The sequence below is a fragment of the Falco cherrug genome, chromosome 5, assembly GCF_023634085.1.
Source record: "Falco cherrug isolate bFalChe1 chromosome 5, bFalChe1.pri, whole genome shotgun sequence".
NCBI lineage: Eukaryota > Metazoa > Chordata > Aves > Falconiformes > Falconidae > Falco > Falco cherrug.
In genome coordinates, this window is record NC_073701.1 from 6555352 (window position 1) to 6579791 (window position 24440).

General features: G+C 42.2%; 1 protein-coding gene across 4 annotated transcripts in view; it reads right to left on the reverse strand.

Moving 5' to 3' along the window:
• The window catches only part of GRAMD1C (GRAM domain containing 1C), a 53592-nt gene that overhangs the window by 7933 nt on the left and 21219 nt on the right, over positions 1-24440 (reverse strand). For 3 of the 4 annotated variants that reach the window (XM_055710798.1, XM_055710796.1, XM_027816973.2), the window contains exons 4-11: positions 23943-24046; positions 22087-22182; positions 20834-20914; positions 14365-14483; positions 13090-13210; positions 8920-9079; positions 1970-2116; positions 1079-1197 (exon numbers count right to left, since the gene is read on the reverse strand). In XM_055710798.1, coding sequence (XP_055566773.1) covers positions 1079-1197; positions 1970-2116; positions 8920-9079; positions 13090-13210; positions 14365-14483; positions 20834-20914; positions 22087-22182; positions 23943-24046 — 947 coding nt within the window. The remainder of the gene's footprint in view (positions 1-1078; positions 1198-1969; positions 2117-8919; positions 9080-13089; positions 13211-14364; positions 14484-20833; positions 20915-22086; positions 22183-23942; positions 24047-24440) is intronic. The other variant, XM_055710797.1, reaches the window with a different exon arrangement.

Consider the following 24440-nt stretch of genomic DNA (forward strand, 5'->3'; position numbering starts at 1 on the left):
CTCACCACCAACCCCCCACCTTTCTGCCTGAATTCCTTAGGCTAAATCAACTCCAGGCGAACTGGAGTAAGGAGAAAGCCTGAACAATCACAATAAAATGCAGTTAAGAACAGCAAGTGTAGATGGGGTGGGGAAAAAGAAGATGCCTCCCACTAGAGCCAACACAGGCAGCGGCAGTACTTCCCCAGTGCCATTTCAAGTACCAGATACAAGGCTGGCCACTGACTCCTGATCACAGCTCTTTTTAGAGACAGACCTGTAAGACCTTTCCCAAAGCAAAATTACAGAATGGTTGAGATTGGAAGGCACCTCTGGTGGTCGTCTTGTCCAAGAACCCTGCTCAAGGAGGGCCAACTAGAGCTGGTTGCCCAGGACCATGTCCAGGTGGCTTTCCAATACCTCTTAGGAAGGAGACACCACAACCTCTATGGACAACCTGTTCTGGTGCTCCATCACTCTCACAGTAAGAAGTGTTTCCTGACGTTCAGGGGTGCCACCTGTGTTTCAGTTTCTTCCCATCACCTCTGGTCCTGACACTGGGAACCACTGAAAGGTGTGGCCTTTGGCGGTGAAGGCCTGGCTCAGTCTTCTTTGCATTCTCCCTTCAGATACTATATATTGTAAGATCTCCTGCTGAGCCTTCTCCAGGCTGAAGAGTCCCAGCTCTCAGCCATTTCTCACACAAGATTCTCCAGTTCTGTAATCATCTTAGTGGTGTTTCACTAGACTCTTCCCACCTCTTTCTCTCATAGTGGGGAGCCCGTAAGTGGACACTGAAGGCCTTTCATTACATCTTTTCACCTCCCAGTTCACAAGAGATGTAAACATTTTTCCCCACAGGCTTTGTGGGATAAGTTTACAGGCATCTGTACGGTTAGAAAGCCTCTGATTTCATCAGCATTTGCACACTAATGGCGAGAGGGGCAGCAAGCTACCCTTAGAGATGCTACATTTAGACTGCAGATCCATATTCAGCTTCGTGAACCATAATCCATGGTCAGACCTCTGACAGACCGTAGGGCTGACCTCTCCCTCGCCTTAAAATGGCACCAGGCAGACACGTGCGTGCACACAGTACCTGCTTTTCAGTTGCAGTCGTGAACTTCCCACAAAGTGGATTGTTAATCGTTACAGTGTATGTCAAAGTCCTCAACTGATTGCCACTGGAATCTCTATTCCAAGGGGTTGATACAGCATCTGGATGAGAAATTATGCAAAGTCTCACATGCAGATTACCTGAAAGGCGTTACCTCTGCCCTTTCATATCTTAACAGTTTAAGAACAGTGGTGGTGAGAAAACCAACTCCAAATGGCTGTATTTTTTTCAGAAAAAACAGAAAATAGTTCACTGATGAACAAAGGTGAGGCACTACATAGCTGAACCAGTCTACTGAAAGAGACTTGAGGGTGGGGAATAGAGTAAGCAATTATATGAAAATATGTAATTTCCCATCTGCTTAAACTTGAATAGATTCACTTAGCATTATCGAAAGCTTTTGCCACTGTGCCTTCCAAGCTGACACTGAATAAATATTACCCTTTTTGACTCAATTTTCTGTCCTTATGATCTCAGTGAATAAAATTTACTCATCCAGAAAATTAAAGCCTGTGAGTATCGTTTAGGATGCAATGATTTTGCCCATGTGCCAGCCACACAAATTTCACTGTTTCTGGGACACAATCAGAAATACCCCACAAAATGCACGAACTTAAAGGCCTACCCAAAATGCAGGTATTCAGGTGCGGTTTTGTAGTGCACTGAAATGAGGTTTTTACTCCAAAGTGTGACTGATCTACAGAAACAACAGGCTAGCTTTAAATATCCTCTCTCAGTGAAAATTTCAAGTTTCGAAATACTTTTAAAGCAAGGAGAAACTTAAAATTCAACTTAGCCCTATTTAATGTTTCCCAGAGGTTGAAATTTTCAAGGTAATTTGCAACACGGACAAAAGGGAGAAGAGTGCATTACCTACTATGCTCCTGGAATTGAGAAACCTCTGCATGAAGTGAGAATTGGTGAAAAGGATTTCAAACATCTTGTCTGCAGTGATGTGGAAAACTCTGTTTATAAAAAGTCTCCCATAGAGATCATTCTCAGGGACAGTCTCCTTCACTGCTAAGGAAAGGCAGAGAGATCAAGTTAGGAACAGAACAGTATTATGAAGAAGCTTTATAATATTCTAAGCTTTGTTACAACTCAAACGCTTCCCAAGCTTGCACCAGCATTCATTTCTCACTCTCGGAAACCCAGTAGTGATAGCAGCACATCATTTGGTAGGTAGGTTGTCTTCAGGAGCAAAGTCCAGAACTGATCTTCAAACACATTCCCCACCCTTCCCCCCCCCCATTTCCCTGTGCAAACATAAATTGGTAAATGAACATCACACGGTACCATCCCTTTAGTTTTGCCTTCAATTTTCTACTAATCTTACAGCAAACATTGGAGAAGGTAAGAAGTTACCACGATCTTCACTAATATGTATGCCTATTGTACAAAGGACATGCACAGAGCAAGCAGAACAGCAAAACCATAGCAGGTTTCTTATTGTGGCTAGTTTCAGAATTCTGCTTTTAACATCTGTAATGCTGGCAGCGTCCATAGTCTATGAGGCCAGGTAAATTCCCAGACAGCTCCTCAAACTGCTCCTCCCTCTCCACCTATTTATAACAGGAACACAAGAGGTACCCTGCTCCATTTTACAGTCCTGAAAAATACACCAAGATGCTTAATCGCCGTTCCCCGTTTCAAAACCACCAAGCACCCAGTGGCATGCTGTAGCTGCAGCACTGATCCTTGCTATTTCTGCTTCTTGTTGGTTGCTGGCATGACTCAGCTTCGTGGTTGCCTCAGCCACTCTTCCAGGAGATAAGGGATAGAATTATAATCCTGGAGGGCAAGCAGTTTCTTCTGCCAACCCCAACTCCATCTGCTTACGCTTTAGAAACAAGTCCATCCTAAGCTATAATCGTCAAAAACCAAACACACACACCCTTCTCCTACACATTACTAACATGAAACAAGAAGCCTGAAAGTGAATCTTGCAGCAGAAGGCAGAAGTCAGGATGCCTAACCTTTCAACCGATGCAACTAAAATGCTCAGAGCTAGCAAAGGTTAGTGCCAGCCACCAGTGCAAAGGTAGCCTGCATATTAAGCTGTAGTTCACAAGCTGCCTATAGGCTAAGGTTACAGGACTTAAAACATTACTGCTTGGTGGCAGTCAGTATTGATAAATGCAAATGCAGCAACTAAACACCACAACAGTCCCCATCGAAACCTACTTCTGACTCCAAGCAGACTTCTGCCCTATTACTGCTTCTAGCCTGCTAATAGTCCCTGTTATATATCTGCCTCCAAAAAATGTTCTCTTTGATCTAACCAGGTTTCTATATAGGACCCCAAAAGTGAAGCATGAGTGCCGTATTTTCATGCTTGCACAAGAGGTCGGCTTCCTTCCCACATCATGCTCTGCTTATGCAATTGCAAGTCTACACAATTGCAAGGTAGGACAAAAAGCAAGCACATGTTTTAAGAGGCCCATTTAACCAGACAATATGCAGTCAATACATGCTAGAATGCAGATTCTGCTGTGCTGAAACACTCTGTGGGAAGCCAGAAATTCAGCCTGGGTTTTCAGCTTATGATCACTCTACTTCCTCTCAGGGCTGAACCTAATTCCAGCAAAATGCAGTCTGACCTCAGCTAACAAGACACCAACATCACAGATTTCTCAGAGCGCACTCCTCACTTCCTCTTTCACCAAGAGACAGGAAGATTCAGATATTGATGCCGACATCCCCTTTGCCTGCTGACATCAGCTAACAGGCATGGAGTCAGATACCACGTCATTCAAACTTAGTTACTCTGAGCCTTACTCAGCTGAACCTTGACATGCCCAAGGCATCTGCTACCACTTAAAATAAATAAAATACAAAGGCCTGGATACATGATCAAGTAACTATGCATCAGATAAGTTTTGACAGCTATTTGTATATGTCTTAGCAAATACAAAATAATACAGGTTACTTTTGCCCCAGCGAGGCTTAGCTAAACAATACAAGTTATGTTCACCTGAAACGCCCAAGGACAGCTACTGTGTTTCTGCTGATGTGAGGTAATTTGGTAAGCCACAGCCACTTATGATATGCACAAAGCCCATGCACTATCACCTAAATGTGCAGACCTTGCTACCGACTTCAAGCATGAAGTCTGTCCTCCTTGTACTGAGTCTTAAGCAAGAGCATCCATGGGTCTATAGAAAATTTCCCATTAGAAATAGCGTAGGTAGATCAGCTATCTAGTCATGTCTCTAATAACAAAACGTCAATGAGAGTGCCAAGTGCATCAGAGTATCTACTAAGAAATACATTTTTACTCACCATCCCTCTCAGCTCTTGAAACAAAAAACAAATTTAAAATCACGTTACTGCATAAAGCAGTATTTTCAGAAAATCCAAGTTGAAACTGGGTTAATATATCAGGCCCCTCAGACACTTTAGATGCTAGGATTCAAACAGCTGTTTTCCAGAAAGCCTGGAAATCTTTCAGACAATAGGCCTGGAAGGTGCATGTATGTATGAAAGCTGCTTTGAGTTTCACATCTGTGGAAGCAAGTCACTGCACACATCAAGAGCTTGACAAGCTTCAAGTCACTTCCATCTGGGCTTCTCAGAATTTACCTGTAGAAATCCTAGATGAAGCAGCGAGCAGAAACAGTAGCATAGCAAAGAATAAGCGTACAGTTTACATGCTTGCATTTTGAACAGAAAGCTTTAACCAATTGTCTCTGCTACAAACGAACAGGCATGTTTGTCTGTTGTTTTTGTTTGGTTTAACTCGCACAGGTAAGCCTACCTGCCTTTTATTATCTCGATACTAGAACAACATCAAGCATTTTACCTAGGACTAGCTTAGAAATACTGTTTATGAAGAAAAGCTTCGTGCAGGTACCTAGATATCAGTTTAACTCCTTAACTTTTAATGCTGTTCCAACTCAGCACTATGAAATCATCAGCCACTAACTCTCTTAGCCTGAATATATGTATAGATGAATTGGAGCTATTGTCTGATAAGAGAACATGAGATTATTCAGACTTCAGGTTAGGATCCCCAGGGAGCCAAAAATCCAGAAGTAAGCATATTACCCAGAGTATCCTGGTTCAGCCTGAAGACAGCAAGTCTGTTCCCTCCCCCACCATTGCCTTGCACTTCATAAGGTCATTTTCATCGCTGCAAGGCAAGCTATGAAATAATGTTTGACTATAATACCATTATACAGCAGTGATTGCAGAGGTTTGAAAACATCTGCAGTGTAAGAGACAGAAAACTGGAGGAGGGGAAAGGGGGCAGGAAAGAAATTGTTTTTAAAATTCCCATTAACAACTAACAGCTTGAAGCTAAATGCACACCACAAACAAATTAAAGCTGAACTGATAAGAGCAGAGGCTATCAAACAAATTAATAAGATGGCTGATTTTTCCACTCCACAGAGTAGAGGGAGGATCAGGAGGGGGGAAAAAACCCATGTATGTATGCAAATCCACTGCTGAGGACTTCTGTGCCACCAGGGATGGGGAAAAACTGCACACTACATGAAGAATATGCAGGTAAGGAGCCTTTAACCTGATACACCTGAAATCAAGTCAATAAAGCCAATTCCTAGAGCGAGCATGTTCCAGAAACCACTTAAAGGCTGCATCAGCAACATTAACCATTATCAAAGCACTCCTGTACTTTAAAAGTATAAAATTAACTTGAGGAGGTAACCAAGTAAGTACTGTCACGATACTAGCTTTTTCTAGTTCACAAGATACAAAAAAACCAAACGCACGATAAATTCCCAAATTTTATGCCTTTAGGTAACTCAAACATACATCCTCCAAACCCCAAAACAACAAATAAACTGTACTTACACAGTCAACAAAACATGTGCATTCAATATTTTGATTACAATGCCAACAAGATAACAGGGCTACTCTGCCTCACATACATTGTATGGACAAAATTTCGTAACTTAAGGGGGCAAAACTCCACCAGAGCTGAAGTAATTTCAACCACCCTGCATTTCAAACATTTTCTGCCTCTTATATCCCATCCCCACCTGCAAGGAAAGTCAAGCCACTACTGTACCCATCTCACAGCACTACAGTGCAGGCAGTTATGCTCTCCTGCAGACCACACATTTAAGGTAATTAGTACAAATAGAAACAATACAGTATGTCTGTCAAGTTATGCAAGATCAGGAATTTAGGATATTCCCATACAGAGTAAAGCTTTTAACAGAAAAGACTTTGCCAATTTCCTGCTCGCACCTTTCTTTGAATTATTTTATGCTGCTGAACATTGTCACTGCAAACAAACAAAAAAAACCACAAAACACAAACCCACAACAAATCCTACATACAAGTCTCATTTAAGGAAATTCAGAATCTCCTGGCTCTATTTTGCAAATAGATATTCTGTGTTTGAACTAAAATTTGTTTCCTAAAATCTAGAATCAAGACCGCAAATACTAATTCTTAGCTTAGCCAAAAGTTTGTCGTGGCTCGAGATTTATACTCCAATTTATGAAACCAAACCGAAGCATCCAGATGCAGATCAACAGGCCAATGGTGCACAGTGAGACACACACACCCATCCCCCCAAGTAAGCAATGTGAGAATTGCTTAGGGCAAGGGAACTAGTGTTGCTATGGCTCTGGCATTCCAGCTTTCCGTGTGTCAGGTGGACCTGGAGTTGGAGAACAGTCTTGAGCTCGCCCCTCACCTTATTTGCCAGGACACCTCCATGGGCAGCCTGAGTACAAGCCAGAGGACACAAGAGAAATTAATCGCATGGGTAAACCTTTGCCATGTAGGTAAGCTAGTTTCTTTTGCATGAAGGAATTCACCTTGTAAGAGTATGGGGCAACTGCAATGGAAAACAGACAGAGAAACAGAAGAAAAAAATTCTAAGCATGAAGAAGGGAATCAGAGACAAAAGATTAATGTTGTGAGACTAGAAAATCTTGCTCTGAATAAAAAAAAGACTAGTCTTGGGGGAGGGAGGATAAGTAAGAAAAGTAGCATGCAGTTGGTTCTCTTTTTATTAAAGAAGCATCTCCAGTTCAATATGCTTTATTTACTCAACATCACCAATGCAGGGATGATGGAGTATTTACTACTATTGTTTTGGCAAACAGCAGCATGAAAGACACCAGGACTGTTTTCGGTTTCACTGGAGACCTTTGCCATAAAATCCAGGACAGAAGAGATATGTTACTTAAGAGGACAGGAAAACTACAAGATACCCAAAACATCCAAAGGCCAAAACTTTCTGCTGCTCTAAAAGACATACCTGTAATGAAGTAAACAATTAATTTGTGAAGCTTGTTAAGTGTGTAGGAGTATGGCATGAAGAGCAGCCTGTTCAAGTAGGTATGTTCACAAAAATGATACAACCTGACATGCATTGAGTCAAATCTGAACTCAAGAGAACTCAGAAGCAGTTTGGGTGAGCAAAAGGCAAGTTAATTGCATATAAAGTACGTGAGCAGGCAACAAACACAACTTGCAGGCAGCCAATCCAATCCATGACTTTGTAAAGCTTTCCTGGACACCTCAGTGATCCCAACACAATGACACCTTCAAGCAACTTCAGCTGCTAACTCTGAAAGGATGAGATGTAAAATTTCTCAGCTACATTAAGAACTGGCCTCAATTAACTGAGCTGTTCTGGTCCTGCCAAGAGGTGATGAGGGTAAGTTATCTCCTTGTGTATGAAAGGAACATTCAGCTGCCGTTGAGCACACTGTGACTGTTGAGCTTTTCTGCCTTTCATTTGCACATCACCATACAACTTTGGAACCAATCCTGGTTGTGCACACTTGATGTTAAAAGCATTTATAGAGTCCAAAATTGGGATATTTAACAGAACATTCACCACAGCTTCAGTGAACTGTTTGAACAACTATGGCCCTTTGGCACAGAAAAGTTCGCCACAGTAAATTAAAAGTTCACCTTAGAGAGCGAGAACTTGTCAGAGGCTACTGTGGGACCACGTAACAAGCACCCACAGACCTCAGCACGAGTCTCACTGTCATCCAGCCTGGGTAGGAGGCACACTCCGGCTTTTACTGTCTCCCCAGAACACAGCAAAAATGTTTATACCAAAACCCCTCTGAGACATACAGCTATGCTTTTCTCTCCTACAGTGAGAAGAGGAAAGAAAGCACCTAACAGCCAAGTTACAATCTCTACACTACTGTGGCATCCAAGCTTCTTCTCATCTTGTACCGGGTAACAAGGTATGAGTTATGAGGATGGTGTATTAGGATCCATTAAGATACTAACTCTGGTGGCACACAGTGTAATCTGCTCCAAGGTACACGTTGAGATTATTCATCTTTAGACCAGACTCAGAATACGCATAATACTCTCCTGAACACTGGGAAGTTGTCTTGCCTGAACTTTCAGCGAGTTCCTCAGTTTACTCCTTCAACAACAATGAAGCCCATATGACTTAAAGTAGAAGTGTAAAGGAGGAGGTGGGGGGAATCTTTCAGAAACTGAAGAACAATGTGAAATGTTTCCTCTCAGTTCCCAAGACATGAAAACAAAGAAATATTTGAAATGCCTGAGAAAGCACTGAAAGTGAACAAATGCCACCATGTTGTCAAGAAACTTTTTTTTTTTAGTTTAAGCTGTTAGCAACTCTACCCACCGAAAGAAGAAAAAGCAAAACCACAATTTGTTTTCATTCTAAATACCCTCAACAGAACTTTTTTCGTCCTCAGAAACTAAGATACAAAGATATTTTTGCTGCAATTCTGTGAAACAAATGAGCAAACAAGTTTCATAACATCAGAAAGTTCTCTAACTTGCTCCACAAGTGAGGTGGAACACTAGAGTCAGGTTGTCTTCAGCTCCCAATTGTTATTTACCTTCTTCACTATCTGAGGCACTGCTCTTCTCTGTAAGATTTTCATTCTCATTGAGGTCCAAGGACTTTTCTAAAGACCTGCTCCTAAGTAGCTTAACAGGTTTTCTTTCTGAAGATAGAAGAGGGCTCTTTATTTGCTTCTCACTTGTGGACTCCTCCACCTGAAACAACCAAGAGGAAAAAAAAAAAAAAAACCCTAAACAACAAAGCATCAGTAATCACTTTAAGTAATACTTAAAAGAAAAAGAGACACAGAAAGAGTTACTTTCAAAGAAAGCCATATAAAGGAAGCCACAAGTTCTACCTGCTGAATTACCAGGCAAGCACTAATTTCTCCCCTGTTCCCCTACCCCAGCCAGCATCCCTTCCTCTTTATTTCAAACTTTCACTTTACCCTGGTGACAAGGGGCAGACTTACTTATCTGTTCTGATACCAAGAGCTGCATTAAAGGGGACAGTTTACTCCCTATCCAGACCCTCTGCACCCATCTGCACTGTTTGGTCCCCTTCCCTGCATCAACACTAGCATTTATAAATTTGTTAACCTAACATTTATTTTTCATTCATCAGGTTAGCGTTTTCCTGCCAGTTCAGCAAGGGGTCCAACAATCTTGAGGGGAAGCACAATGAAACAGGCACGGTCTCCCTTTCTCAGCAAGATCAGACCATCCCAATTACCCGTTTGAAATATGTTCTTATTTTGGAGGCCTCCATTATCTTTTGACCAAAAAAAGAGTTTTAAAACACTGTCTAGAGCCATCCTACCTGTAAAATGTCAGTTCTCTGAAACAAACCAATGGAGTATCGTTTGCTACCTCCAATATGTAGAGCAGGATATCCCCCAAAACATCAGTCACTGAATCAATGATGCAGCTCTTAACCCTCAACTATAATAACTGGCAGCTAAGCTTCCATGCCATTGCATACTTCAAGTAGTAACTTTTAGTGGAATTGTAAGCACGAGGTTCATACATCTCCAAATGCCACCCAAAACGCTCAGCTACTAGCTTTGAACCACAGTTCTCATTCTAAACTTCTCAAAGTTCCCATTGCCTCCACTGGAACAGCTGGGATCAACAGCCCCTCATATGCAGTAGCACACAGACTGTAATAAGTAAGATCATTCCTCCTCAACTGAGTAATTCCAATTCATCTGCAACACCATCATCCCCTAAAGATTATTCAGCACTGACTCAGAAACGCAAGAGCATCCCCTACTTGAACAGCCATCAAGAACTTCCTGTACTTGGCTTTTTTCAAAGTAAAGACCGTCTACTTTTTCACAGACTGAGGGCCATTAGCAGAAGGTGGGTGGCTGGAAAACAGATACAGGCATGAATTTGACTGCAGTATAAGCAGGCAAAAATAACTCCCTCAAAGTCAAAAAAAAAAAAAAAAAAAGAAAAAAAGACTGCATCAGAAAAGCAGATCAATTAACAAATACTGCTACTGAAAGGAGCTACCATACCTGAAGTTATACTCAAGTCACTCAACAGGAACTAGGACTGAACCCACATATCCATGTCAAAATACTCTACCAATACAGCTGGAAGTCAGAAAGGAGCTAGTTGTGGTAAAACAGTCTGAAAATTGACAGACAGATCCAGCACAAATCCAAGGAACTCTTGTAGCATTTTGATGGCGATTAGGGATGTGGTGAACAAGTGGGGCTCCCACCAGCAGCAGAAGAGCAGCCGACTACGCCACGAGCAGAGCAGGAAAGTCAGGCTTAAGTCTGAAGACAAGAGCAACAGCTCTTATAAAAAAGCCGTTCATGCTGTCAGGGAAGAGGAGATTCATGCTGAGGCTTTTGGAATAACTGATCAACTCAAACAGCTTTCTTCGGGTTCTTGGGGGGTTGTTGGGTTTTTTTGGGGTGGTGGTTTGTGGGGTTTTGGGGTGTGGTTTTTCTTTTTTAACACACTAAAGGGCAATGATTTTAAGATTGTCAGCTGGAATTAAAGATACATAATTTCTTCCTCATACACATTTCTCTCCTAAGCCAGTCCAGTACTGCTATGTTCTTTGCCAAGGCTCTTCTGTTTTTAACCTATGAAGAGCAGGCTCTGGGACTGGAAGAACTCCCTACAACTGGTAGAGGGAAGAAGATGGTTGAAAATACAAGCAACAAGGTGGTTCCCACAGCGAGATGAACTGCACTTAAGAGAAGGAGATAAGCTACAACTGGTATTATGCACTAGATTTTCTTCAATCCACTATGGGCAGCTATTGACAATACTTTTCCCAAAACAGGTCAAGTACTATGGCCAACCCCCCCACTAGTTCAGATCTTCCTCTGAAGAGCACTCTGGGACTTACGTTGCCCATCAGAGCTGTAAAAGAGATGTTGAGCTTGTTTCCTTCCAGTCTTTGGAAGATGATTAACTGTGTTTTGTGTCATCAGTGCAATAGTTTTTGATAAATGCATCCTAAGCACTGCTGCCTCCTCCTATTGCCCCTGTGCTTCTACAAAATATGCTGTAATCCTGGGGCTGTGGAGAATGTTGACATTCTTGAGAAACACCAAGTGACACATATAGCTGAACAAAATCACTATGTATTTTAGTTATACTGAAACAGTAAGCTAAACAGTTTAGTTACACATTTATCAAGGCTGCACTTTTAGACTGTAATTACAGGGCTTTTTAAAGGCAGTTTATTCAAGGGAAAATCCTAGCGTTTTCCCCTGCATACAGACCAAATCCCCATGCATTACTGCTCAGCAACATGCCCAATTAGATTTAGCACCTGCAAGAGACACCTCTGGGTGTGGCATCCAACAGGTAAACAACACACTTCTTTCCCAGGCAGAGCAATTATTTTTAGATGGCTCGTTCTTGTGCAAGTAAGACTTAAAAGGCCAAATCAAAGCTACCTGGGTAGATTTTTAGTTATCCTGAAGAGCCCAAATTCCAGCAGCATCTGCAGTCCTCCCAGACCTCCCTTACAGCTCTCCAAAAATCTTGGTTTATACTGCCAGGATTTCCACAAGGGATACCCATCACCCAATTAACTAAGCTTTTAACATCTGACAAATACCAGTATTTTTTGCTGGATATGAGTCTCTACCCACTAACTTAGATTTCAGCAAAACTATTTAAAGCCTGCTTAACCTCCAGATCAGTTTTAGCAAGTGACAAAAGCCAGCAGCTGTATATGGTAGTAAAAACTATTACAATCATCTCCTTTCTTCCCTCCCCAAATTTTCCAAAGCAGAAAGAGCAATTAGGTACCCAGGCCTAGTGAAGTTTATAGGAAATGCTTTGGTGCTCTATTTGCTTTTTCAAGATTTTTCCCCTGGGGTATCTATTAACCAAGAGAAAAAAAAAATGCCTATAACCTTTCAGGACTACAGCTACGTACAGGAGTCCCAGCAACTGTGCACCGCAGATACCGCTGCTAAGGTGCTTGCCCTTCCAAACAGCCAAATACATTCATGATTTCATACAACCATGAGTGAAGCACTCTGCCTTGTTCAGTTGCATTAACCTAAGGCATTAAGGGGAAACTCGTCTTTATTACATCAAGCACGGGGTTTTTTTTCCCCCCTTCCTTCTGAAACACTGCCACAAATTTCAATAAGAAGAGATTTCATATTCACAACAGACTAATTGACCTTTGAAGGCAAGGATAACACAGCGTAACTACCCTCTAATAAACCTCAGGTATACAGGAGGCAGAAGTATAAGAGGAGATATTTGTTAAATGACAAACAGCACAAGCATAAAAATGTGGATGTGAAGAGCAGCATTACTTTCATAAAGCACTTGTGTAAAAATGCACATGGTCCCTAGGAAGGTAGAGAAAAACACAATTTTGTTTTTAAACAAAAGGAAAAAAAAAAAAAAAAAAAAGAAAAGAGAGACCAGGGCATAAGCCTCAGCGTTCTAGCCAGGTTATACAGTGAATTAGCAACAGGACATTGCTGAAACTCAAAACAACAATATTCTCTTATACAGAATTTTGTTCATTTCTAAATTAGAGAAATATTCCTGAAACCTGAAGATACTCATATTAAATTTCTCATGTGAAAAACCTCTTAGACTATCATGAATTCTCAAAGGCTTCTTTAGAAGTTACAATCCCCATGCATCCCATGCTCACAGGTATACAAGTTAAGCATGTATGTTTATCAGTTACAGATAGCAAGAAAGGCTGTGTCAGCACTTACTCCTGGCAACGCATGTCTGTTCAGCGACTCTCCTTCTGTTTGAAGCGTGGGTTCCTGAACTAAACCAATCATTTTGGGTAGCTTTTCATCCCTTTCTCCAGAGTCATCACAAATGCTGGATCTGTCCAAAGCAAAATGGAAGACACCTTTGGAGATACAAGTGCTGAGAAATCCGAGAAAGCTTCTCATGTGATTTTTGCATTAAAAACAATGGCTATTCAGCTAATATTAAAAACTTCCAACTCATTCTCCCACATCCAGCTCATTAATCTCTCAAGACATTTTCGTCACCCTAGCCACCTCTGAAGAAGGTTCAGTTTCTGACCATGAGGTTAGTAAAGCCAAGCACTGGTGAATCAGAGAGAAAGTAAATGTTGTGGGAAAATAAAAAACAGAAATAGCTTAGAACAAATTTGGAAAGAAAATGTTTTAAGAAACCTTGGAGACAAGAGGTTTTTTCCTGCATCCCTTATTTTAAAGTTACCGAGTAGTGCATTTTTTTTTTTACAGGGGGGAAAAAGCCCCACCCAGGAAATATTTAATAGGACATCTTTTGAAGCTTGCAGTGAGCTTTTTTTTCCCCTAACAAACATACTCTGATAACACAGGATTGAAAACAGACATGTTACATTGTTCAGTTTTATAGGGCCATACTTATTTACATAGAGATACAAAAATTAAAGCCCTGTTATTAGATTGGCACTGACAGTTCATAAGTTAGTTCACGTTTGTTTCAAGAAATATTAAGGCACTGTTCAAAAAAAAATACATATACAATTATATTACGCCAACTTCCCAATTCAAGCCAAGGACAATATTAAAATAAGCTAAAGACCTCAGACATCAGGATGGCCATGCAAAACGAGTGTTTCGGTCTCCATAGAGAGAAAAAAAATGTCTGAACATAATACATAGCAACATTCCATTCAGCCTTTCCATATTGTTGAAGGGCATACAGATCCTGCCTAGATAGCAACCTTTTCTCATGATGGTATTTAAGCTACCCTGCTGATATCCCCAAGCAGACCTAGGAAGACCTTGTTCTTCCTATCTCCCTCCCCTAAGGGGCCTCAGCTGTGCTCCTACTATTTTAGACAACGAGCACAATTAAGCTTTTATGCATTCTCAGTTATTGCAGTTTCGTTCTCTGCATCCTTTTACTACAGGCTTAGCCTTACCAGAAAGGTTACAGCAGCACTTTGGAAAAAGAATTTCTAAGAAAGAGGACACTGCTTCTCCCCAAGTATTTCATTAAGCTTTAGAGCCTCTCCTCACCGAGACTGCCCGTTGTCCTCAGATGACGAGTGGAAGCTCTCCATCTCCTCACTGTTCAGGCCCAGCTCAGAGCCATAGCTCTGGTGCACCAGCTGCCAGAATTCCTGCTTGGTCAGCCTCTGGAAGAAAGCAAGCTAGTCAAGAACTACGGTATGGGACAGTAAGGCACAGGAGGTGAAACAGTAAGAAGTTTGAATTACGCCACAGCCTTTAACCTCGATTCTGACAAGGTCTGAAAGCATTTAAGTATCACATTTCAAGATTGGATTTCAGCATTTTGGGGAACTGTACTCCCGTCTACTCCATATTCCCAACCCATCACTGTTCAAGCAGTAACACCAGACAAGAAAAATCATTATTTCAAGAAAACACACACTTGTAGCCACTACTTGCTTCTTCACGTCACCCATGTTTTCACAGATATCTTCAAGGTAGCACAGCCTCTTGAATTTCACTCGATATGGCACAAGACCAGTAACTTAGTAGACAGCCAGGGACTCCCTCTTTGATCTTGGACAAACTGCTTAATAGATACATGCCTGCTTCCTCAGGATGCTCAGAGTGGTGAGAGGCTAGCGTTTCAGTCACTAGAGACAGCGGTGTCTAGGTCAGCCAAGTGTTCGCTTTGCCAAGGGTGGGACAGGAGGTCCTCGCTTTGGAACACCACCAGAACCCCATTTATGAAAAAATAGTTGGTTTTGCTATTACCTTGGCTCACTGCTAGCTACTCTTCTCCTTCTTTAGAATCTCTCTGCCCTGCTCTGTGATTTCCCACAGCTACTGTGATAAATTTAAGTTCTCTCAGATCGTCAGGAAAGTCAGGAAGTGAAAGGAGTATGACAAACTTCTATTAGCAAAGTAAGCAACTCGTTTCAAAGTCCACTTTGACTGTAAAGGACTAAGGGGGGGGATGGGGGGGTATAAATGAAAAATAAAAAGAGAGAAAGGAAAGAAGGTTCTGGGATTTAGCAGAGCTCAGGAAGCAACAATAGCAATCTTTTTTTTTAAAAAAAAAAAAAGACATACCACACTGGAAAATGTGCCTCAGCCACAATCCATATTGATCAAGGGAACAGAGCCGCGCTAATGAGGCAGTAACACCAGTACTGCTTGCTATTTGCATGAAATAATCACCTTAAATAGCCATGCATTATTTAGAGGGCTTTTAAGTGATCCTCCCCACCTCCCGCACCACCTGTAGCGTTCCACTGCCCGCAATTTTAGACCGCCGCGAAGCCGACCCACCGGCAGCAATGCAAACGCACGCCCCTGCACCCCCTCGGCGCTCTCCCCCCGGGGCTGCCGTCCGCCCCCCCCCCACGCTGTCGCCCCGCATCTCGACACACGACAAACCTGGCGCTCCCCGCCGCGCGGCGCCGCCCCCGCCCCCCCCGCTCCCACTTCCTGCTCGGCGGCGGCGGGGCCCGGCCGGGGCCGCCCCCCCTCGCCCGGCGCCGGCTCCCGGGGCACCCCCCGGGCAGACACCACGGGTGTCCCTCTGCCCCCTCGGCCTCCGGGTGGGACCCCCGGGCGGCGCCGCAACGCCCCCCATCCCCCCCTCCCCCCCAGCGGGGGGCAGCGCGAACCCAGCCGGCCGCGGCTGTTCCCGAGCGCTCCGCCAAGGGGGCTCTCCCGTCCCCCTGGGACATCTCCCAGTACAACAAGGTTTCAGGGTTTTCGGGAAGCGGCGGCCACAGGCGTCCTGTCGGGAGGGCTCAGTTTCAAGGTGTTCAGTCCTACCGAGGACAAACAGCACATTAACACACAGCACAGGGGTATAAAACAAGGGCGCAAGCAGCGAGCGCCGCAGCCTCCCAGCCCACGCAAGGCTGAACACGCAGCCACACGGCTGCCTGCCTGTCCCCAGGCACGCTGTCCTGTGCGGCAATAAACCCCGAACCACGGACCACCTACACCTCTTTCCATTAAACAGCTAAGAACAGAGGCAGGCGTCGCATGGTTCCAAAATCCCAAAGTCTATCTTCTAGACAGCACACCCTTCAACCAGAAACCGAAGGACAGAAACAAAGCCGCTTCCACTTCTATTGCCCAATATTGCCAATGCCTTTATTTCCAGTTGGAAGAAAATAACTGGGAAATAGCTAATGTCGCTAATTAACTTCACTAGCACATTCTGCACCACTGCGTGGCCAAATCCGCCTGCCCTCGTGCCGGGTGTGCGATGGTTTGAGGAGAGCAGGGAAACCTTTCAGCTACATGTCATAGGAATCTACAAAGCTGGTTCCTGTGGCTTTGTAGTCAGCATTACCCATTTCTCCTTCTGAAACAGGATTCTTGCGCTCTGCTCAATTATTCCTAGCTCAGCTAGATGTAATAAGTTGTTAATGGTCACAGCCCGAGATCAAACCAGACTTGCTTTATTGTATCAGAAATTTTAAATTCTGAAGGCAAAGGGCACACATTTTCCGGGCCAGCCTTCTGCTTCTGAGAGGATGGTTTGAGAAGCTCTGAAACTTGAAAGGCTGAATCTAAGCATGAATTACTTTGCCTGCTCAAGGTGATGGTCTTTCCTCTGTTCTCTTTGTATACAAAACCAAAAGCTACAGCAAGCAGCTGGGACGCTTTTTGTCTTTCCAGCCAGGAGCATATAACATCAATACTTCGTTTCACGCTAGACAAAGCAGTGGCATGGCACGGCACACGCAGTACTACAGAAAATCACTGACGTAAGCAAAGCTGCTGATTTTTACCCTCTATGGACAGATGCAGAAATAAGAACGAGACACTTGGTACAGGGTTACTCCAGAGACAGCCCCCCACCACACACCACACTCCCACCAGGCAATTCTGATCTAGAATTCAGTCCGACTGCTTGTTTGCGGGACAGGGGAGGTAAATAGCAGACTTCCCCTCTAACTGCCCAAACACAAAGGTCAGAATCAACCCAATCACTCTGATCTCTGAAACAACCCTGGTTGCACACAAAAGTGCAAACAAAGATCTCTTTCACAACCTTCCCCGAGAAGCTGCTGGGGAAGGCAGAACTGCTGTCCTGGTGTATGTTAGCCACAAGAAGCCCAGCTCATCAGAAATTCTGGTCCCTTCTCACACCTCTAGACTTACCTGCTACAATATCTCTGGAGACAGGCGCAAATCTCTACCCAGCAAAGCTTAAGAAGAACAATGGGAAAATAAATCCAACTCTAAGGAAGAGGACTCATGGGAACTGAGACAGATTAAGTTAAGATCTTGTTCCGTTAGAAATAAGGAGTCCTGTGTTTGTTTGGGATTTGAATGACCTGCCTAATTAGATTTTAATTTGTTCCTTCTCCCTTAAACTGGAGGGTTATTTGACACCCATAAGCTTTAGGAAAATAACACGCAAGTATAAATAGCATTATTCTTATTGTCAACAGCAACCATTAGTAAGCTTGTTTTACCAATCTGGAAATCCTGCTGCAAAACAGGAATTTTGGCTGATTTTATGAACTGATGTATTATTGAAAGCCTCAGCGGATGGGGAAGCAGCTATCTGTTTTATCAAGACCGGTGTCATGTCTCTTCCAGACCTGCATTAATGACTCCTTATTTTCCATGATGCTTCCCCTTCAACCAGAAACATTTAAAAACAATGGCAAGGTAAAAGCCTAAGAGGCTCACTCAGAGCACATTTTGCAATAGCAATGGAAAAAAAGTGGAATTTTCCTTGAAAGAAAAGTCTTTACAGGGACACTTCAAAAAAATAGCCTAAGAAAGGACCATATTAAGAGGAAGGTACCTGCTGATTCCCAGAGGAATCAAAGGTGAAGGGCGCCAAACGTACAGTATTGTACTCTGAGCAAGATCTGAAGGAGAAGCTCTGAAGCTAGAGAATTACAACTCAGCTGAAGGGACCAGGAGTCCTATCAGAACAGTGATGCAAAATCGGGGGAGAGCATCTTCATGGCTAAGTAAGCTTAGGCATGGAACTGCACGTAATTATTCACTGTTTTCTTACACAATGCAAGTAATTTTTAATAGAAAGACAGACTTCACGGAAGACTACTTGTTCAACTGTCTAGCACCTGTGATACTTAGGTAGAAGGCAGAACAGCCACAAGATGGAGATCTGGGAAAGGGCATGCTGACCCCACCTAGATGTTCTGCAGGTGGTGAAAGCTTAAGGTGTATCAGGTAAAGCAGGCAGGTCACTCTTCAGAGGTGAGACCTTGTAACGTGAAATCTACGCCCAGGAAGCACTGAAGAGGCCAGTGCCAGTGACTGAAAATTACCTCTGCACAAACCTGATTTGAAGCAAACGCAATTCCAATCCCCCGGATCAAAATCCTGCAAATTAGGGGTTATTCACCATCAGGTGGCGCAAACTAGCACTGTGACAGCTGCATTCAGTTATACTTCTGATGACACCAGAATTGACTTTATTTCAGAATTTCACAGTTCGATGTCATCTCCAGGTCTAGCAGATACACTCTAGATAATAACCGAGTTATCCACAGCTTTAAAATACTTAGGTATCTGCAGAGGAAGCATTAAAACCAGCTCTTTTTGGAACTGGTTCCAGAGTGAGATTTGGGTTTTTTTGTCACAAGCCTTACAATTTCTGACAGGATCCCTTTGACCACTGGAGCCCAGAAACACTAGGCTTCACATACTCAGGCCATTGCATGCCATACCAGAGCCTCAAATGTATGGGATCTCTTTCAAATGTATGTTGTTCCTGACATGGCGTGGGGCAGGGGGGAAGCAATGAAACCGGATTTCTTTTGGGCTTTCTTTTAGCAACAGGTAAGTGGACAACTATCATTGTAGCAGAGTCCATGGATCCAGCTCTAGCAACTGTGGTTTCTACTTTCAACTCCTCAATGCCCATCTATAGCTTAATCTATTTTGGTTAAGCAATAAGGAATTACAAAGCAGGCTGACAGGTGACTTAAAACACATTCTAGCAGAGAATCAAGTCACTACTACATCGCAGAAGCAGGAGCTCAACCTAACAGAAATCTTGTTTCAATAAGCAGCTCCAAACATGCAACATTAAAAAGCCCTACATACACCTCATGGCAATGTTCCATTTTACAACTAAGAACCCCAAGAAGAAACTCACGTAACAGACTTAGGTTGACGCAAGAAAGCTAATAGCAAGATTAGATAAAAAGAATAAGGAGAGTTCCCAAGCTACTCAGATGCACCAGTCCCTAAAACCTGCTGGCTTAATTCATCTCACTTTACATGCACTCCATGCCTTCTGCTTCCATATCTATCCTTCAGTTACTGCTGTGAAGTGAAAAAACCCTGTTCCTAATGTGACACTCATTTCACTGTTGAAGAGTGAAAACACATGGGGAAAAACTAATACTGAACAGCACAGAGCTTGTTGCCCCTGTTCTAGCCCCTTGGATATGTTCATACACCTGAACACCCGTACGTTCATTCACCCACCAGCACCATAAACTACCCAACTGAAGATAATTACTATTCCTGGCAAAATTTTCCTGACAAAAAGAGAACAAGGTTCCAGCTGCATGTTCCAGTCAAAAGATGACATCGTACATTGTGTTTTTTGCAGTGCTACTGCTAGATTCCAGAAAAGATGGTTATGATGTTACAATTAACTAGTATTTGATATGAGAGATATTTGCAGGAAACATTACTTTCGCCTTAAATGGCACTTTATTTTCAGCTTTTGTTTAACAAAGAGTGACTCTAGTCTGCCCTAAAATTAATCTTATATATAGTACCCATGCAAGGTTTTTTAAGTAGTGCACAGCTTTAAGCCTTTGGGAACCATTGTAGTGCAGAGTTATATATGGATATTTCAGCATTCAATTGCAACTGTGTTGAAATATTTAAACGAGAGCCACAAACAGGAAGGAATTGGTTTACAAAAATTGCATTACTTACAGTGATGTTCTACAAAAGCATCAGCACATTTTTAGAAAGTAGATTAGCTTAAGTGTCCACAAATTGCAATATAAATCAAGTTAACTAGCAGAAGTTGCCAAAATACACCTACATATCATACAGCCTGCCTTTGTTGCATCTATTCAAGGTCAGGGGAGCTGTAATGAGAGGGTTGGCAAAGGTTCAGCTAACTTATCCGAGAAGGTGACTTTTAGCTTTTTCCTTAAAAGGGGAAAAAAAGCTTTCACAAAGAAGCCTCTTGCTTTTTTGATTGCAAGTTAGCCAAAGAAAACGTGAAGTAAGTGCATGCCAGTTTAGTAATATCTGCTTGAGTTGGTAGTAAAGTGAAGCACGCAACCTCTCCTCAAAGACAAAATGTTCCATCAACAGCAAAAGCTGTAGGTGGGCAGTATGGGAAGGAACGGATGAGAAGTTTACCTGGGATCTCAAGTACCAGGAGTCAAAGGAGAATATCAGATTAGAATTCCCTGTCAGAAAGGAAAAGCTAACTAAAAGGAAGTCTCTCATCCTCCAAAGACACATCTGCTTACATCAGACAAAGATTACTTTGTTACTTAACTACTGGTACTAGCACTTACAAGCTTACCTTATCCAGCAACACGTTCTGCCATAAGCGAAAGATACTGAGGTAGCTTCGGTCTCTTGCACTGAATGACGTGAAGAAAAACTGCAGGAAAAACAAAGTGCAAAAAGCTCACTTATAGGTATTTTCAAGAAACCCAGAATGCTTCCTTCTATCTTGGATATCCTAAGGTTTTCAGCGATGGCATGCTCCTCTCCCATTCAACAAACCTGGGTTCATAATCCTCACACTCCACATGTTTTATCACTTTAAGTAAGAGTTAGTTCCCCAATATTCACATACTATTTGAACGCACTTGTTCTTTTGGGCATCTGATTGCAATCATTTGTACCTTTGGCACAAAGGAAGAGCTCCCCCTCAACTAACTACACAGTTAAATCTTCCTCCCACTTCCAAATAGGTCATGGAACACATCAGAAATGCATATGCCTGTTTCTTAAAGGCCACAGCATTTTCCATCCTTCCACTACATACTCCTTTTACTAATCTCTTCACATAAGATGACATGAAATTAAAGTAGGAGACCAAATTAGGTGTATCATTTTCAGTATTAAAATTTTTCCCATTTGAAAGTTTGTTTAGCAGAGAAAGGTTTATCTTCCTTGACAATTAAAGTTAATATTTAATAAATTGAGAGGGAACAGACAAATAGGAGGAATCACAGTTCCTTCACAAAGCACAGCTCCAGATTCACCCCGGAAAGCTATTCTCTGTATCCAGCCAAGAATTATTATTTTTAAAGCATTTACAGAAGTATCAGTAAGTCTATTGCACATAACATTCTCTGTAATACTTTCCAGTTTTTCTACATACCCAACACATGAAATTGCACATTCTATGGGTAGATTTCTCCGTGACTTGAAACCCACGACATCACCCTTTTTGTTTTCAGCAATTTTCTTCCAGAAACACTTTAAATTCATTGAGTTTGATATTTTTGTGATCTGAAGGATGCACGTTCTGAATTCACGCCCTGAACTTTTTGTTTTCAAATGGCTTTCCTTTGAGAATCAGTGGGATAAAAACTCCCTTACTTTCTGGTTACTGCATCAACACTACTAGGGGATTCTACAATCAAACTAAAGTTGAATTATCAAGCCAATATGCACAAGGACCAAACCACTAAGTCTGTCTTCTAATCCCAATTACATTTAAAGACTTGACCTGGAAGCTGCTTATGCAAATTTAAAACTACAATAAATGCTCTGCTCTGGACATCGTGATTTTTTAAAATGTATCTAAACACGGGTTTTCACCTTTTCTCCTTTTGTTGCTATTTGTATGGCATTTGGAATGAGCCGAGCAGTCTTCTCCTTTGTCATGAAAGTGATGTCCTTCAAGGCAATAGTAATCTAAGCAGAGACAGATTTTATTAAATCACATTAAAAATAACTGTTAAGACTAAAAATTTACAAAGTCACAGAACATGCAGGAGAAACTCAAAATAAACCCAAACCCTGGGATGTAGTTCAGTTGAGATCAAAGACAATTACTATCTCCATTTGCTAACCCTAACAGCAAGCATTTCAAAGTAGAAGCAAATTAAAAATGACTTAAGAGTAATCTTCTCTTCCTTCATTACTAGGACTAGAGAAGCAAGTAGTTCTTTCTTCTTTCCTTCCACTCCTCCAGCAACACTTGAGGATAAAGGGCACAATCCCAACCACATCAAACGACAGATCTGAAAGCCAATCCCAATCTGTACCCATACATAAGGCAGGACATAGACCAGGTAACAGACTCTTTTGCCTGTGGCATCGCACAGAAGTTTGCGATCTAGTCCATTTTGATAGGGGTTTATTTGCAGTCCAGACACTGCAAGGAAATCTTCCTGCTTAGGTGTTTGCCTTGCATATTAGTACTTGAAACGTTTCTGTTTAGAAGAGCATGGTCTGACTGGCTGCAACAAGCCATTTCCCTTCAGCCCATCCCCTTCCCTTGAAGGTAAGTTTGTGCTGCCACTCAGCTTAGAGAGAGGAAGAACATACAGCTAGATCTTTTTTTTCCTGTGTGTGCAGAAGGTCATCCACTTACTCCCTCTCTGCATCAACACAGCCCACTAAGGAGGTCCCAAAAGTTGTTTCTACTCTTGTAGCTGATGAGCTCAGGTTGCCTTAAGATAACCTGTTCGTGCCTGCCTAGCAGAATGTTACCAGGATCTATGCTGCTTCAGCTAAAAAAAAAATCCAACCATCAGTCTTTGACTAGTTTATGTATTCTGGTCATTTCAAAGGGTATCATTTCAAAGGGAATTTTTTTTTTTTTAATCTCAAGTCTACAATAAGAAACATTCAATCATCAAATTCACCTGATGAAATTGCACCTGGTTTTCAGTTAAGCATTTCTACATCCCCTCATTGTTTTAAGTACATGAGCTATTTGTTGTCTGTCCCGTGTACTTCAGAGCGCACACAGCAGAATTTAAGAGATTAACTTAAGGTATGAGCAGTCTCACAGCTGCAAACATTTTGCCACATCTCCATCACCTATTAGCTTTTCTTTCTCATTCACCACCTTATGCTATTTCAGCATATTCAACTGCTTGAGTGAAAAATGTAAACTCATTAACCTAATTGGACAGAAAATAGAGGGCAAACACACCACAAATATCTACTTTTGCTCATTCCATTCAAAAATTACAAACCACAAAACGAGAACTTGCAGAGGTCTTTTAAGGATGGTCTTCAGCTATTAGATGCTGGTATTTACACACAAGAGTAAACCAGTTAAAGTTCAGTGCTGGAGAGTTCTTGACCAGGGCAACATCAGACACTCCATCGTGCCCCTGGTCTTACAGGAGACTATTACATCCTTTTATAGAGCAACTCTCCTTGGTAAGGAGAGGCAAATCATCATCTAGAAATGTAAAAGATTGGCTTTAGCATAACTCCTGAAATCATTCTTATGCTGAATGACTGACTGAGCAGGCTTAATTCAGCATTCAGATGTCTCCAATGCTATTCTCATTTTACAGAGCAATGGATCTGCATTCCCACTCGGCACAAAGTTATACTAGTATGAGATGGACAGGATAAGATTGTTTGAGGACTCCGACATACTGATAGTACTGGACAAACAAAAGGTGGGATTCAAGTGAGTGGAGAGATCTTACTGTGGTCTCCCATCGAAAAATGTTGCTGTGGAAACAGAGCCAGTTTTCAGACAGATATAAGCGTCCTTGCAGCAGGATATCCTTCTGGAGTGCACAGGCATAATCTATGTACAGAGAGCAAGAGCAAGTTTACTCACTACAGCTCAGTTGACCCAAACCTGTTAACTTCAAGTGAGTAAGCATACTACATACAAATAAAAAGCCCTTTCACTCTTCAAAAGTCTGTGAAGACAGATTTGTCTTGGGTTGCATCCAGACCATTGTTCTGGAAACAGCCCAAAGCCAGAGTTGATGGAAGTATCTGTGTGAGGACAGCACTCCATGTATCGCCCCTCTGTGCATTATCCTCTGTTTTCAGAGGAGGCATTAGGCAAGATCAGGAGTACATGGGAGAAGTTCAAAATTCAAAGCGCCTAAACAGAATACACAAACATTTCACAGTATAACAGATTATACTGGCAACTCCTACATAACAGTAGTTCATATGTTGTAGTAAGA